Source organism: Manihot esculenta, chromosome 1, assembly GCF_001659605.2.
Source record: "Manihot esculenta cultivar AM560-2 chromosome 1, M.esculenta_v8, whole genome shotgun sequence".
Classification (NCBI taxonomy): domain Eukaryota; kingdom Viridiplantae; phylum Streptophyta; class Magnoliopsida; order Malpighiales; family Euphorbiaceae; genus Manihot; species Manihot esculenta.
In genome coordinates, this window is record NC_035161.2 from 8969659 (window position 1) to 8986717 (window position 17059).

The 17059-nt window shown below is 35.3% G+C and overlaps 1 protein-coding gene across 1 annotated transcript; it reads right to left on the reverse strand.

Annotated features, from left to right (window-relative positions):
* Positions 1 to 657: 657 nt before the first annotated feature.
* Positions 658 to 14971, reverse strand: LOC110625936 (IAA-amino acid hydrolase ILR1-like 5). The gene is given in 5 exon segments (XM_021771649.2): positions 658 to 1457; positions 11736 to 11864; positions 12044 to 12358; positions 14205 to 14330; positions 14440 to 14971. Coding segments are annotated over 5 exon segments (1287 nt in total). The 5' UTR covers positions 14776 to 14971; the 3' UTR covers positions 658 to 1076.
* Between the last annotated feature and the right edge of the window lie 2088 nt (positions 14972 to 17059).

A 17059-nucleotide genomic window follows, 5' to 3' on the forward strand; every position in this document is an offset into this window, starting at 1 on the left:
CCGGAAATAGTGACCCACGACTGGCATAAACTAAAACCCACAATTGGTAGAAGCCAAAGCACAAAAAATAGAGACATAATCGAGCCTAAGGCTCTGATACCATGTAATGAAATGGATTTGTAGAAAACTTATATATTTTCTCTATTGAACAAGGTACTTTATATACATATTACAAAATCTTATTAAGATAATAAATTACTCTTCTAAAAATCTTTTATAAATGAATTATCTCTTCTAAAAATCTTTTATAAATGAATTATCCCTATAATTTTATGATCTATTCTAGTTATGTACCAATTATGTTTATACAACAACTACAATTAAAAAGTCAAGGAATTTTATGTTAATTAGGCGAAGTGAGAAAATAATAAATTATTACTTCTCCAATCAGAATGTTAATTCTTTTTTGAGTCGATTGCATTTTTCATATTTTATTCCCTTATCAAACTATCTATATCTAAATAGAGCAAATTTTCTTTGGTAAGAAGTTAAATGCTAAAACAACATCGGTTTCTAATTTAATTGGAAGAATTATTTTATTTTAACAATAAAACTTAAGAAATAAAAGAAGGATTAAACTTGTATCTTTGGCAAAACTTCAAGAAGCAATTTATAATTTATTCTATATTTATTTTATTATATCCCATTTCAACTGACTTTGGAGATTACATTGTTGTGAATTTTGATAACTTGACAGTGTATTTATTAGTACACCGTAATGCAATCAAGTTTTCTATTGAATTTCAATAGAAAATTTGACTGTACCATTACATTACAGCCGACTGCAAGTTCTTTTAAATTAAAAACAAATGGAGTATGAACATTGCTTTGTAGGATCAATAATCTCCAAGTTACTCTAGTCAATTAAAATTTTTTAAAAAAGAAGTTCCTTCACCCCCTTTGGAATAATTTTCATGGTAGAATTCATTTCAGTTCAATTCAATGGACAGTGCAATAATCAAGCATGATTACATTTGAGTCCCCCTTCAAATATTTGCTTTTCCTCCCAGGCAATATGGACATAAAGCAGCATTTAGTTGTTCATTTCATCCATTGTGCTTGTGACCTTTAATTACTTACTGTTCAACAGACTGTTGATGCTCATTCAGATAAGTCTCTGCAAGAGCTGTGTGTAATGCTGCTCCAACTGGAAGAACATCTTCATCAAGAAAGAAGTGAGGTGAGTGGGGGGAGTGAATTGAACCTAATTTTTCATTTCTAATTCCAATGCTGAGCATGATTCCAGGAATCACTTCTTGATAGAACGCGAAGTCCTCACCAGCCATCAACTTCTCACCCATCTTCACATTCTCAGGACCAAGAAGAAGACTACCAATCCTCTGAACATGCGAATTCAAGCTTTCATCATTCAAAACTGCAGGATATGCTGGGTAGCCTTAATTTTCCATGTTAATGTATGCGGTACATCTGTGCACAGCTGCCTGGCCTTCAATAACCTACATACAGTTTCTATAGCATTAGTTACACTAAAAACCATTCGACAGTAAAGCCACAGACTTGACAAATACTTAGTTATTGTCATTTAATATATATACAATCATTTTCTTTGGTTCTTGCAAAAACTCGTTTCATCCTGAATTCGACCTTGAAAAAGGTCAAGTATACGACATTTTGCTCAATTTCACATCTTTGGAATTCAACTTCTTTCTCAAAATGCAATTTTTTATTCAAGACGATGCAGCTGACAACTCAAATCCTCCCTCCTTCACAACTTTGTCCCCTCACCCTCCCAAATACAAGCACTTTGAAGGTATATGTTGAAGAATTTGCCTCAGCTACTACAAGAATAAGTCAAAACAACTTTGTTGTTTTTTCTCATTTTTTTTCTTATCTATTATTGTTAACTAAGTTGCATCATGGAAACATGTTTGTTGATCATGGGATTATGTGCAATCTAGTTGCTTAATTCTAGATTCAAGTTGTTGAAATTTTTCTGTATTTAAACCTTACTTCAGTTTAATGAAATTGTTCAATCAGCAAATATTTCTTTTGTTCCTTCTTACTTTCATCTCTGTTTTTTCTTTAAAGTTATAGCTCAAATTATATTTCCCAGCAAAGTGGTATCACAGCAGTCTTCTTGAGAGACCTGTAATTGAAAAAGAAACAAATCTTTTTTTCTTCCATGGATTCAAAAGCTCCTTTCACTGCACTTGCCCCACCTGTCTTCAATGGTGAGGGTTATCATGTCTAGGCAGCAAGGATGGAGGTACATCCTCCACATATGGAGGCAAATGACCTCTGGGAAGCTATTGAGAAGGACTACGAAGTTCCCCCTTGCTTGCAAATCCAACTATGGTGCAGATAAAAAATCACAAGGAGAAGAAAATAAGAAAGTCAAAGGCAAGAGCTACGTTACTTGCTGCTTTTTCACCAGAAATCTTTGTCAGGATTATGACAATGAAATCAACCTTTGAGACATGGAATTTTCTAAAGAAAGAATATGAAGGAGACGAAAGGATCAAGGGAATGCATATTCTCAACTTGATAAGAGAATTTGAACTTTAGAAAATGAAGGATTCAAATACAGTCAAAGAGTATTCTAACAGATTACTCAACATTGTCAACAAAGTAAGATTACTTGGCTCTGAATTTCCTGATTCTAGATTGGTTCAAAAAATTATTGTAACAACCTCTAAAAAGTTTGAAGCCACCATTTCCTCGCTGGAAAATACTAAAGATCTGTCAAATCTTAGTTTGACAAAATTATTAAATGCTTTGCATGCACAAGAACAGAGAAGACTTATGAGGTTTGAAGGGTCTGTTGAGGGTGCACCACCTGCAGAATTTCAATCAAATCAAGGCGACAAGGGAAAGAAGAAAAAGAAGAACAAGAAGGATAACTCAGGTTCTTATTCTCCTAGGATCAATGGGGAATCAAAATATGATTTTTCTCCTTGCAGGCATTGTGGAAAGAAAGGCCATCCACCATTCAAATGTTGGAGAAGGCCATATCAACAGTGTGAGAAATGTCAAAAGATGGGACATCGTCAAAAGATTTGCAAAACTTCCACTCAACAGAAAAATGTTGCACAGGTAGCTGATCAAGAAGAGGAGGAGCAACTCTTTTTAGCAACTTGTTTTACAACTAGCGTCTCAAGTGACAAGTGGCTTATTGATAGTGGTTGTACAAACCACATGACATTTGATCGTGATCTCTTTAAGGAGCTGGATACTTCAGTAATTTTCAAAGTACAAATTGGCAATAGAGATTATATTGCTGTTAAAGGCAAAGGCACTGTGGAAATTAGAAGTTCTTTAGGCACAAAACTAATAAAAAATATGTTTTTCGTACCTAATATGAAACAGTCCGACCCAAACTGGCCCAAATAACTTTTGGACCCACTTTCCACTTAGCCCAAAATGGTTAACCCAACTTATTTAGTAGTTTCGTGCTAGCTACTATATACAATCCAATTTTCCGTCATCTTCCGATGTGGGACGGCTTCCGCACTGGAAGCAGGCAGCTGGCCGTTACACTCGGTCCTGCTAAATTTGCGACGTCCTCGTCGCAACTGAATCGAATACAATTGCTAACCAGGACCGGACCCTCGGGTATTGTGGTTCGCTAGTACTTTGAGCGGCTCCACCTCGTCTCTCACGGGTAGCCCTTTCCTCGCAGGCCCACTAGCTCCGCACAATTTGTCTGATCCAACCAAGCTCTTATACCAATTGAAAGAGCCCGACCCAAACTGGGCCAAATAACTTTTGGACCGACTTTCCACTTAACCCAAAATGGTTAACCTAAGTTATTTAGTAGTTTCGTGCTAACTATTATATACTGTTGACTTATTTAACTAATCCTAGCTGATTCTAGAGATCCAGTAATAGCACTGACAGATAAAAGGTTGACAGGAAAGTGGGGAACATGAAGGACAGATGATAATTTAATGTTGGATGTGCAAATAACAGAACCTGTTCCGGATATGGGAGTAAAAGAGCCATTAGCAATTCTGACACTATCTTTGGTTAGAGAAGGAGAATAATTGAGAAAGCCTTTATAAGAGCCTGTCATATGTCTATTCGCACCAGAATCGATAATCCATGGAACATTATTAAAAGAGGAAGCATTACCTGACTTTACAAAGTTAGATGTAGCACCAGAGGATGAAGAGGTGTCAATATGAGACAAGAGGCGCTTGAGACTCTGAAGTTCATTAGGGGAAAGGAACTCAGTCGTTGTTGTCTCCTTAAAGGGCTCCTCCACAGTTTCTGCTAACTTAGCTTGATTTCTAGAGGTACCTCGTTTTCCTCTACGACCTCTAGTGGGACGACCATGTAACTTCCAACAAGTCTCTTTGGTATGCCTTGGTTTCCCACAATAGTCACAGTGTAAGTGATCTTTCTCAGAAGTAGGAGGCTGTGGTGTGCTCAAACTGGTAGTCAACCCAGCCTTTTCAACTGGTGTAGTATGGAGCATAGCATGTCGACGACTTTCCTCTTGTTGAACATGGGCATGGGCCTCTTCTAAAGAAGGAAAAGGATTTCTTCCCAACACTTGGACCCGAATTGGATCATATTCGTTATTCAACCCTGCAAGAAAATCATAGACCCGCTCCTTTTCAATCATTTTTCGAAATTTGACTGCATCTCCAGTGCAATCTGCCTGGAAGTCTTGATAGTAATCAAGCTCCTGCCATAAGCCACATAACTCAGAATAAAATAGAGAGATAGTCATTTCTCCTTGCTTAGTACCATGAATCTTATTCCGAATATCATAAATTTGGGCATCATTCCCAATCTTGGAATAAGTTAAGGACAGCTTTCCATATCTTTGCAGCAGTATCAATTAACAAATAGGACTTAGAGATATGAGGTTGCATAGAGTTCAGTAACCATGTCATAACAAGACAATTATCTGAGTCCCATTGAGGGAAATCTGGATCACTCTCATCAGGTTGCTTTTTATTACCAGTGACATAACCCTGCAGTCCTCTAGCCTTGATAAACAACAAACAAGACCTTGACCAAGCAAGATAATTGGTTCCATCAAGTTTTATAGGACTAATTTGCAAGGAAGGATTATCAGAGTTAAGAATCGAGACCCTTTTACCTTCTGCCATAGTAAAGATTTATGAACAGTGAAAGAATAGGAGGTACCCAAGGTTGTATACGCAAGAAAGCCCAATTGATTCACCAATGCTCTTAACTGTAAAATTGAATTCTTTCCTGATCATTGTGTTATTCAGGATCTTCGCACAGGGAAGATGATTGGCAATGGTAGGCTGCATGATGGCTTATACATGTTGGAGGGTGATCCGACTTCTTCAATATCTCAAGCTTGTTTTGGAGAAAATAAGGATGTCAATCAGGAAATAATACAGTGGCACCGGCGGTTAGGGCATCCATCATTTTTTGTTTTAGAAAAACTTTATCCTGATTTGTTTGCTAAAACCCAGTTTGGCTCTTTATGTTGTGATGCTTGTGAGTATGCTAAACACACTAGAACATCCTATCCTTTGAGTCATAATAAAAGTCAAATTCCTTTTGCAACTATTCATTCTGATGTTTGGGGGCCTACTCAAATGGTCTCCTTATCTAGTAATTGATGGTTTGTCACCTTTATTGATTGTTGCACTCGAATGACTTGGGTCTATTTGATTAAAGCTAAAAGTGATGTCTTTTCTTGTTTTCAATCCTTTCATAAGATGGTTTGTACTCAATTTGATACTAAGGTGAAAATTTTGAGAACTGACAATGGAAGAGAATACATGGATAGTAGCTTTTCTGCTTATTTGGAGAGTAATGGGATAATACATCAGACTAGTTGTCCTTATACTAGTGCTCAAAATGGCGTTGCTGAGAGGAAAAATAGACATCTATTGGAGGTAGCTCGATCTCTTATGTTCACCATGAATCTACCCAAAACATATTGGGGAGATGCAATTCTTACATCTGCTTATCTTATCAATAGAATGCCTCTCAAGACCCTTGACTTTATGAGTCCTTTGACGGCTCTACAAGGGAAGAATTTATATGTTGTTCCACCAAAAGTATTTGAGTGTGTTTGCTTTGTCCATACTAGGACGACAGGAAAACTGGATCCCAAGGCCCTTAAATGTGTGTTTGTTGGGTATTCTCCAACACAGAATGGATACAAGTGTTATCATCCTCCCTCTAGGAAATACTTCGTTAGTATGGATGTTACCTTCTGAGAAACTGAACACTACTTCAGTACCACCCACTCACCTCTTCAGGGGGAGAATAATGAGCAAGAAGAGGTGATCCCGAATTCTGTGATTCTGAATGATATGGTTCAACTAGAAAGTTTGAGTTCTAGTAGACAGGGGGAGATGTCCAATCAGGGAGAGAGAACTGGTCGTTTGGACAAGCCAGATTTGAGAAGGTATTCAAGGAGAGATAAGGCAGAAGAAGCCATTATGCAGTCTACTCAGAGTCAAGAATCTTCTCCTGGTGAGTTACCCACAACTCTTTCTTCTGGTGAGTTACCCACAACTCTTGAATGTTTCAATGACTTAGATAAACCTATTGCACAAAGAAAAGGGGTCAGATCTTGCACTAAACACCCTATTTCTAACTTTGTTTCTTATGAATCTTTATCTCCTTCCTATAGAGCCTTTGCCTTATCTATTTCCTCTGTGTCTATTCCACGGGATTGGAAGAAAGCTCTTGCAGATCCTAAATGGAAGAAAGCAATGATTGGAGAGATGAAAGCATTGGCTAAAAATGAGACTTGGGAGCTCGTCACTCTCCCACCTGAGAAGAAACTCGTTGGCTGTAAAAGGGTGTTCACAGTGAAACACAAAGCTGATGGCACAATTGAACGGTTTAAGGCCAGATTGGTTGCTAAAGGATTCACCCAAACCTATGGAGTGGATTACCAAGAGACATTTGCCCCAGTTGCAAAAATGAACTCAATCAGAGTTTTGTTATCTTGCGCAGCCAACTTGGACTGGGACTTGCAACAGTTTGATGTGAAGAATGCTTTCCTCCATGGAGATTTAAAGGAAGAAGTGTTCATGGAAATTCCTCCTGGGTTCGCTGATGAGAAGACACAAGGAAAGGTGTGCAGGTTAAAAAAGGCTTTGTATGGGCTAAAACAATCTCCCAGAGCTTGGTTTGACAGGTTTAGCAGAGCCATGATGTCCTTTGGTTACCAACAAAGCAATGCTGATCACACTCTGTTTATCAAACATCATAAGGGTAAGATCACCCTTCTTATTGTGTATGTTGATGATATAGTGGTGACAGGTGATGACAAAGAGGAAATGGCTCAACTAAAGAGGTTGTTGGCCCAGGAATTTGAAATCAAAGATCTGGGAAAACTGTAATATTTTCTAGGTATCGAGGTGGCTAGATCAGGAAAAGGAATTTTCATCTCCCAAAGAAAGTACATTCTGGATCTTTTGGAAGAAACTGGTATGATGGGGTGTAAACCAGCAGAATCTCCCATTGAAAGTAATCACAAGCTGAAAGCAGGAACTGGTGAGTCCGTGGATATTGGAAGATATCAGAGATTGATAGGAAGGTTGATTTCTCTCACACACTCGACCGGATATAGCCTATGCTGTTAGCTTAGTCAGCCAATTCATGCATGACCCTCGCGAGACTCATATGCAAGCTATACTTCGCATCTTGAGATACCTAAAGTCTGCGCCAGGGAAAGGGCTTCTTTACTCCAAACATGGTCATCTCCGAATTGAAACTTTTACAGAAGCAGATTGGGCAAGATCTCTCGATGACAGGAGATCCATCTCTGGCTACTGCACAGTTGTGGGGGGGAACCTTGTCACCTGGAGGAGCAAAAAACAAAGTGTTGTTGCTCGGTCAAGTGCGGAAGCAGAATACAGAGCAATGGCCCAAGGAGTATGTGAACTCTTATGGTTACAGAAGTTATTGGAAGAGTTGAGATTGTCCGAGAGAGACAAGATAACTTTGTATTGTGACAATAAAGCTGCTATAAGTATAGCACAAAATCCAGTCCAACATGACCGAACCAAGCACATTGAAATTGATCGGCACTTCATTAAAGAAAAATTAACAGACGGTGTCTTGAGCCTAGTTCATGTGACTTCTACGGGGCAACTTGCGGATGTGTTTACTAAAGGGCTTAACAACAAGATCTACCATAATCTGATTTGCAAGTTGGGCATGTGTGACATCTTTGCACCAACTTGAGGGGGAGTGTTGACTTATTTAACTAATCCTAGCTGATTCTAGAGATTTGATTTGATATGATTAGGATCCTTAATTATCTCTGTAATTATTATTTGATTATTTACTTCCTGTTTAGATATGATTCTCTGTGTATAAATAGTCATGTAGACCAATTGTAAAGATTAAGAGTGAAATACAAAAATACTCAAAATTTTCCCAAAATTCTTCATATACAATTCCAATTTTCCATCATCTTCCGATGTGGGACGGCTTCCGCACCGGAAGCAGGCAGCTGGAAGCAAGCAACTAGCCGTTACATAATATAAATCAAAACCCGTTAAGTGTTGGCCAGTTGCTTGAGAAAGATTTCAAAGTTATTTTTGAAATTGATTATTGTCAAATCAAGGATGTAGAATGTAAAGATGTATTCAAAGTAATGATGATTCCTTTAGAGCAGGAGCAAAAAGCCTATTCTGTAACTAAGATCAATGCAGAAATTTGGCACAAAAGGCTAGGACATTTCAATCATGCTGTTGTAATAAATCTGCAGAAGAAAGAATTAGTTCAAGGGCTACCTCACCTTGAAGCTGCCAAATTGCAAAACTTGTCAATTTAGCAAGCAAGCAAGACTTCCTTTCAAGAATGCAACTTGAGAGCTACTGAAAAATTGAAATTAATACATGCAGATCTTGCTGGACCTCACAAAACTCCATCACTCGAAGGGAGTAAGAATTACATAGTTTTCATGGATGAGAGTATACTAGAATGTGCTGGATTTATTTTCTCAAATTCAAGTCAGAGGTTGCTGGTATATTCTGGAAATTCAAGCAGTGGATTGAAACTCAAAGTGCTTGTAAGATTCAAGTTTTAAAGTTTGACAATAGCAAGAAATACACATCTGATCAATTCACTCTTTTTTGTGATGAAGCTGGCATTGAACACCAATTCACTGTTCCATATACTCCACAATAGAATGGAGTTAGTGAGAGGAAGAATCGCACCATAATGGAGATGGTTAGATGTTTGTTGCATGAGAAGATATTGCCAAAAGAGTATTGGGCAGAAGCTACACATACTGCAGTCTTTCTACTCAACAGGCTTCCATCAAAAGCAGTGGACGGAAGGAAAGACACATTTGAAGTCTAGTATGGTTATAAACCTTCTTTAAAAAATCTTAAAGTGTTTGGATGCTTGTGCTTTACTAATGTGCCACAGACTAAAAGAGATAAGCTGGATAAAAGGGCAGAAGCTGAAATCTTTGTGGGTTACAACACTGTTTCTAAGGCTTATAGAATTTTCCAGCCTCATACAAAGAAAATTCTAATAAGTAGAGATGTGCATTTCATGGAGAATGAGCAAGGGAACTGGAAAGAAGCACAACCAACATCAATTCCAGACCAAATTACAAAACTCCAATCGGAAGAAGATGAACTAGTGGATGATTATCCAGTAAGAGCCACAAGATCACTCTGATATTTATCCGATGTTATAATATGGCTATTCTTGAGCCAACTGATTTTTGTGAAGCTGAAAAGGATCCAAAATGGAGAGCTACAATGAAGAAAGAACTCATCATGATTGAAAAGAATCAAACTTGGAAACTTGTGAAAAGATTGGCAGACAGAAAAGTCATAGGAGTGAAGTGGGTTTTTAGAATCAAGCTGAATGCATATGGCTCTATCAACAAGCACAAAGCCAGACTTGTTGTAAAGGGATATGCTCAAATCTTTGGTGTTGATTTTTTTGATGCATTTGCTCCTATTGCCAGATTAGAAACCATTAGATTATTGTTGGCTATTGCTGTACAAAAGGATTGGAAAGTGTTTCAGCTAGACGTTAAATCTGCATTCTTGAGAAGGAAATTTATGTTGAGCAACCTAAAGAATTTGCAATCAAAGGGCATGAAGATGAAGTGTATCAGCTCAAGAAAGCTTTGTATGGACTAAAACAGGCATCCAGAGTTTGGTTCAGTAGAATTGATGAGCATTTATTGCAAATGGGTTTTAGAAAAAGCCTCAGTGATGCTACTCTCTACATTAAAGGTAATAAACTCAATTTTATTGTTGTTTCACTATATGTAGATGACTTGCTGGTTACTGGAATCAATGATAAACTTGTTAAGAAGTTCAAAGAAGATATGCAGAATACTTTCGAGATGACAGACCTAGGAGAAATGGTTTATTTTCTGAGAATGGAAATCAAGCAAAAGCAAAATGAGGTGTTCATCTGCCAAAAGAAGTATACAAGAGAGATTTTGAAAAAGTTCAGAATGAAAAATTGCAAAGAAACAGCTACTCCAATGTCTGAGAAGGAGAAATTGAGCAAGAATGATGAAGCTGAAAAAGTGGATGAAACTCTTTGTAGAAGTATGGTTGGTTGTCTCGTGTATCTTACAGCAACTAGACCTGACATTTTACATGTTGTAAGTCTTCTATCTAGATTCACCAATTATGCAACTAACACTCATTTTAGAGCGGCTAAAAGAGTGTTAAGGTATGTTAAAGGAACACTGAACTTTGGAATCAAGTTCGGTGCAAACCAAAAGCATGTGTTGCAAGGGTATTCTAATAGTGACTAGGCTGGTTCTTCTCATGATATGAAGAGCACTTCTGGTTATTGTTTCAATCTTGGTTCAGGGGTATTTCTAGGTTTTCTAAAAAGCAAGAGATTGTTGCATAATCTACCGCTGAAACTGAGTTCATTGCAGCAACAACTGCTTCAAATCAAGCCTTATGGCTTAGAAAAATATTGCTTGATCTGAATTTAGAGCAAGACGAGTGTACTGAGGTGTTTGCGGATAATCAAGCAGCTATTGCTATCTCAAATAATCTCGTTTTTCATGGAAAACCCAAACATTTCAATATCAAATTATTCTTTCTCAAGAACGTGCAGAAGGAAGGATCTGTTAGATTAAGTACTGCAAGACTGATCTTCAACTAGCAAATATATTTACGAAAGCTTTGCCAAGGAGCAAATTTGAATTTTCCAGAGAGAGGCTTGGAATTTGTAGCAACTGAAGCAAGGAGTGTTGAAGAATTTGCCTCAGCTACTGCAAGAATAAGTTAAAACAACTTTGTTGTTTTTTTCTCATTTTTTTCTTATCTATAATTGTTACAGCGTTTGTTGATAATGGAACCATGTTTGTTGATCATGGGATCATGTGCAATCTAGTTGCTTAATTCTAGGTTCAAGTTATTGAATTTTTTCGGTATTTAAACCTTACTTCAGTTTAATGAAATTGTTCAATCAACAAATATTTCTTCTGTTCCTTCTTACTTTCATCTCTGTTTTTTCTTTAAATTTACAGCTCAAATTATATTTCCCTCCCTACAGTATAAGCTAAATCAATCCCATGCCTCTTGAAACAATACCAAACTACTTCACAGCTACCCTAAATTTTACCCTCGTCTGAATACAATAATCTAACAACTGCAAGCATGTAACTCAGAGTTCTCCTTATAGACAATAATGAAATAGCTTGGGAAGTGGGGTGGCAATTTTCCCAGAAGATATGGTGATTTAAAAAAGAAAAAGAAAAAGACATGCTGGAATGATAGCTTTCACTAAATATGAAATGAAAAGTTTAGTTTCTGCTTCACCTCTTTCACTCTCCGCTGGAGTTGATGCAAACCCTCAGTCGTTAGACTCCTCAAAGTGCCCCCAAATTCAACATATGATGGAATTACATTTATGGCAGTTCCGCCTTTGACATAAGTAACAGATAGCACCTATAACGCAGAAATAAACTACCAGCATTAAAACGAGATAGATGGCTATGTGATCAATAATAATATTCTTAGTGAATTATGAAGTCAGAAAGGGAGAGGTCAGGAAACAAAGGATCATGAGCATCTCAGTAATCAGATACGATCATCTCAGTGCAACATGGAAGCTACAAGTGGAATACTTCACTATGGAGGGGATCAACTTCTCTTGAGATGAGCTGTTGCAACGCCAGAGTTGCAAATGATACAGCAAGTATTGGATCCACATTTGTATGGGGCTCTGCAGCATGGCCACCTTTGCCTTCAATTTTAGCTTCAAAGAAGGACACAGCAGCTAAGACTGGACCTGATAGGGACGATATGCTTCCAGTGGGTAATTCAGTACCTATGTGCATTGCGAATATTGCTTCAGCATCACCTAGTGCACCTTCTTCTATCATATGAGATGCACCAGCACCTCCCTCCTCTGCTGGTTGGAAAAGCAGTCGCACAGTTCCCTTCAATATCAAATAGAAGAAAATATTCCATTTAGTTATCTAAGCCACAAAAAATAAACCCAAAGGGACAGAAGACAGTATCATCAAACAACAAAGGTGCAGGAAGAAAAAAAAACAAAAGGAAAAGCAGCAAGCAAAGGAAAATTAAGAATTGAAGCATAATGGAGGAAACTGATGCATCCTGCATCATTCCCTGATCTCCAATAAAATCACAATGAGAAAAATGTTCAATTTATCTATCTCTAAGCAACAAAACAGCAATAACAACTAAGCCTTGGGTTTTCTATATGGGTCCTTTTTTCGCCATTCAATTTTATTTGAGACCAGTTTTAAAATTTTAAATCTTTTGACACTAGTGCCCTACATGTCACTTTAGGCATCTTTGTTTCCCTCCTCACTCAATCCACCACTAAGTTACAAATCTGTGCAAAACATAAAACTTAAAAGGAAATCCATCATCAAAGGAGAACAAGGTGGAGAAAAAAAATAGGAAATGCAGCAAGCAAAATAAACATAATGGAGGAAAATGATACGTGCTGCCTTGTTCCGTAATTTTACACAAAATGCACAAGTCAATCTCTTTCTTGAAAGGGCATCCATTGCACCACTAATTTTTTTTATTTTTATGGCTGCTTGTTCTAATGCCAATCATTTGCTGTTTCAATCAGTTCAATAAAACTGTTGTGACAAACACACAATACTAGAAACAGCACTCACAAGCATGATAAAAGAGAAAGAGACACAAGAAATTTAACTTGGTTCAACCGTAAGATCTACATCCATGAGCAAAGAAGAAAATAAAGTTCCGAAAAAGAGTGACGCAATCTCTTAGAGCTCTCAAAACCCTAACCTCAATGTGTTTCCTCAAATCTCTATTTATAACCCTCTATACAGCAGGGCGTGAAGCCTCTCCCACCCCATGCACAATCAGTGTCGGGTTATCCGCTCCCAACACAGATTCCCATCTTTTTATCCAATTCTTAACACCTCAGAATGCAAAGATTAAGTGGACCTTAAGTTTGGGGTTCAACTACAAACCTAGAGTTCGTGCTGGAATTCATTTGGAATTCAAGTGAATCCCTCTGTTAGTATGATGCAACATATAAAATGCATAATTCAATTAAATTATATAGTTTATGTTTGGTATAATTTCATATTGATATTCATTTGTCCTCAACTCTTAAAACTATCCTCAACAGTAAATTTTTTTAAAAAAAATTATGATTTTCTGCCTACCAAAAAAATCTTATACCTAATAAATTTACAACAATTAAAAACATATAAGCCAATTAACAATACATTAATAAATACAAAATAAATTTATGCCTCATAATATAGGAGATCTGTATAACAACATAAAAGATATCTATACTAAATGCATAATAAATTTTAGATATTAAATCGGTAGTACAAAATATAAAATATTTGTCAGTATACAGATTAAAAAAAAAAAAAAAAAGCCTATCGTTTTCATCTTCTTTGGCCGTGGTTTTGTATTGGCCAAATGCTTCTTTCACTGTGAATGACATCCACTTTTTCCGTTTTTTTTTTTAACAGAGTAACAGATGAGTAGGATGGAAAATTTATGATTGAGAGAAAATTTTGTGATATGGCCATTTCAGTTTTTTTTTCTTTCTTTAAAGTCCTACCATAGTTTCCCGCAATTAATTTCAAATTCATTTGATGAGAATTTATTTTAGTTACAACCAATTCAATTATATTGAACTCTTAAGGTTTTTAATTTTTTTTTTTTCAAACTACAGAAACAAAATATGGAATTCAATTGAATTCCATGAGTTGTCAATAACATAACATCAAGCTTATCAGAACACGAGATCAAGCTGACCTTAAGTTTGTGTTTACGCTCATTAAGCAGCTTGGCAGCACCGAGGAGCATTGTAGTGTGGGAATCGTGTCCACATCCATGCATTTTACCATCAATTTTGCTCTTGTGCTCCCACTCAACCAGCTCCTGCACAACCCAAGCCGAGGCATATCATATATGAGAATAAAAACAAAACAACGTAAAGATTAATAGAAAAGGAAAGAAGAAGAAGAATTGAAAATCGGAGGCTAATTACTTGCAAGGGAAGAGCGTCCATGTCGGCCCGGAGAGCAACGACGGGCCGAGAACCGAAACCAATTTGGGCGACGACGCCGGTTTTGGCAAGTGGGTATTCATAAGAGATGCCGAGTCTGTCAAGTTCCCTGCGAATAAGAGCACTGGTGTTGTGTTCTTCAAATCTGAGTTCTGGGTTTTCATGGATTTGTCTCCTGATGGATACTAACCAATCTTTATCTTGTTGGGCTGAGCCTAAAATCTGCTGCATATAGGTCCGATCATAATTTCCCTGAATTCCATCAGGGAAAATAAGCAAGAGAAGGGAAGCACCCAGGATTATCAGATGATTGCTCATGTTAATCTACTACCACTACCTCCCGAGTTTAAGTCAAAGGAGTTGCAACAAGTAATCAACAACGGTAACGACAGAACCCCTGTCATTTGAGAAATGAATTAGTTAAGAATTCTCTCATCAATCGGGTGGTGGCGCAGTTGGCTACAGCTGTGCTCCTTCTCTTACAGATGAATAAATCTCTTTATTTCTATAATTTAGATGTCTTCTATTTTTGGAAAACAGTGATTTGATGGATGGAATTTAATATGATATTTATGAGATTGAATGATTTGATATTTCAAAATTTTTTTAAAATCTATTTATTCCCGCAAGTATTTCATTGTTTTTATTTAAAATTAAATTAAAATAAATTAATTTAATTTAATTTAATCAATTTAAATTTTTAATAAATATTTTATTTATAATATTTTAAAATTTAATTAGAATATTTTAATTTTAATATAATTTAATTTTTTAATATTATTAAAAATAATATATTATTATTACTAATTAAAATAAATCGAAATTAAAATAATTGAATGGGGAGTTTTTCAATCAATTTTGAGGGAAAAAAATCACTATTTTAATTTTAAAGTTTCATTTAAAAAAAATAAAAATCAATATAATAGGAAAATAAATTAAATTCTTTTCTTAATTTTTGTAAATAAAATCTTCCATTTTATCCGTTAACTCTAAGAATGCATTTAAAACAAAATTAAATAATTAGACGTTAAGTGTTACTTTTATTTGTTTTAAGGAGTAACAAGATAATTAATACTATAATGATTAATATGGTTTGGTAAAAAGTTTGAAAGTTAATAAGACGATTTAAATAAAAATAATACAATTATTATTTATTTATAAATGATTTAGTTTAAAAAATATTAATACAATTCTCACTATTTGTTAAAATTTTTAGTTTTATATGGGCAACTTTAAAACAAATAATGTTGATATATATGAAAATATAGCTTAATGTGACAAAATAAATAACATCAATAAAGTTTAGAGATATTTAAATTAAAAATTAAAGTTGACAAACAAACCTAATAAGATCTATAATTTTGGCCTTATTTGATAATCTTAACAATTTTAGTACTTAGTTATAATTCTCTTTACTTATAAAAAATAATTTATATTTTTTCCGTCTTAAAATTTTTATTTATTTTATTTTTTATATATATTAAAAAATATTTTTTATTAACATTTTAATTATGTTATTTTAATAGTATTTTATTAAATAATAAAAAATATTTTAAAAATAAAATAAAATAAAATTATAATAATTAATTTATATATTATTATGATAAAAAAATAATTTTAAAATAATAAAAAAATATATAAAATAAAAAAAATTTTTTGTAAATATTTTTTAATAAAATAATTTATTTTTCATTCTTTAATTTTAATATAAAAAATAAAATATATTGATAAATTTTATATATAAATATCTTAAAAAGATACGTAAACCTTGGTTTTGTTGAATAAATTGTTATTCACGTTTTGTTTCACCAAGTTTTTGTTTATAGTCTTTGGGATAACGGCTGATTATTAGCCGATATTTAGTCATTCAATTAGTTCCTATTTTATTATTATTTTTCATTGTAATCTGGCTATTTAAACAAGTTATATGCTCCTTTACCTCATATACCTTGTTTTGTTATATTTACTGTTTTTCTATCAGTGGTATCAAAGACAGGTTAAAAGAGTTAAATACGTGAGTTTTTTGAGCGAAACACGTAAGGGAGAGAGAGTTTGCAGTTACGTAAGGGAGAGAATTTGAGAGTTTGCAAGAAAAAAAAATGGCTGCAGAAAATTTTGTGCAACCAGCAATTCCTCGCTTTAATGGTCATTATGATTATTGGAGCACATTGATGTAAAATTTTCTAAGATCAAAGGATTATTGGCAAGTGGTTTCTGAGGGCATTTTAGAACCAGCGCCAGGCACAGCAATGTCTGAAGTACAAAAATCAAAGATAGATGCAACAAAATTGAAGGATCTCAAGGTGAAGAATTACCTCTTCCAAGCAATTGATCGTTCAATCTTAGAAACTATTTTGTCTAATGATACTTCTAAGCAGATATGATACTTCTAAGTAGATATGGGACTCCATAAAGAAAAAGTATCAAGGAACAACAAGAGCAAAGAGGTAGTAGCTGCAAATACTTCGTTCCGAGTTTGAAACACTTCAAATGAAATCTGGAGAGTTAGTTGCAGACTATTTTTCTCGGGAGATGTCAATCATCAACAAGATGCGAATCCACGGTGATAAAACGAAGGAGGTTACAATTATTGAAAAGATCC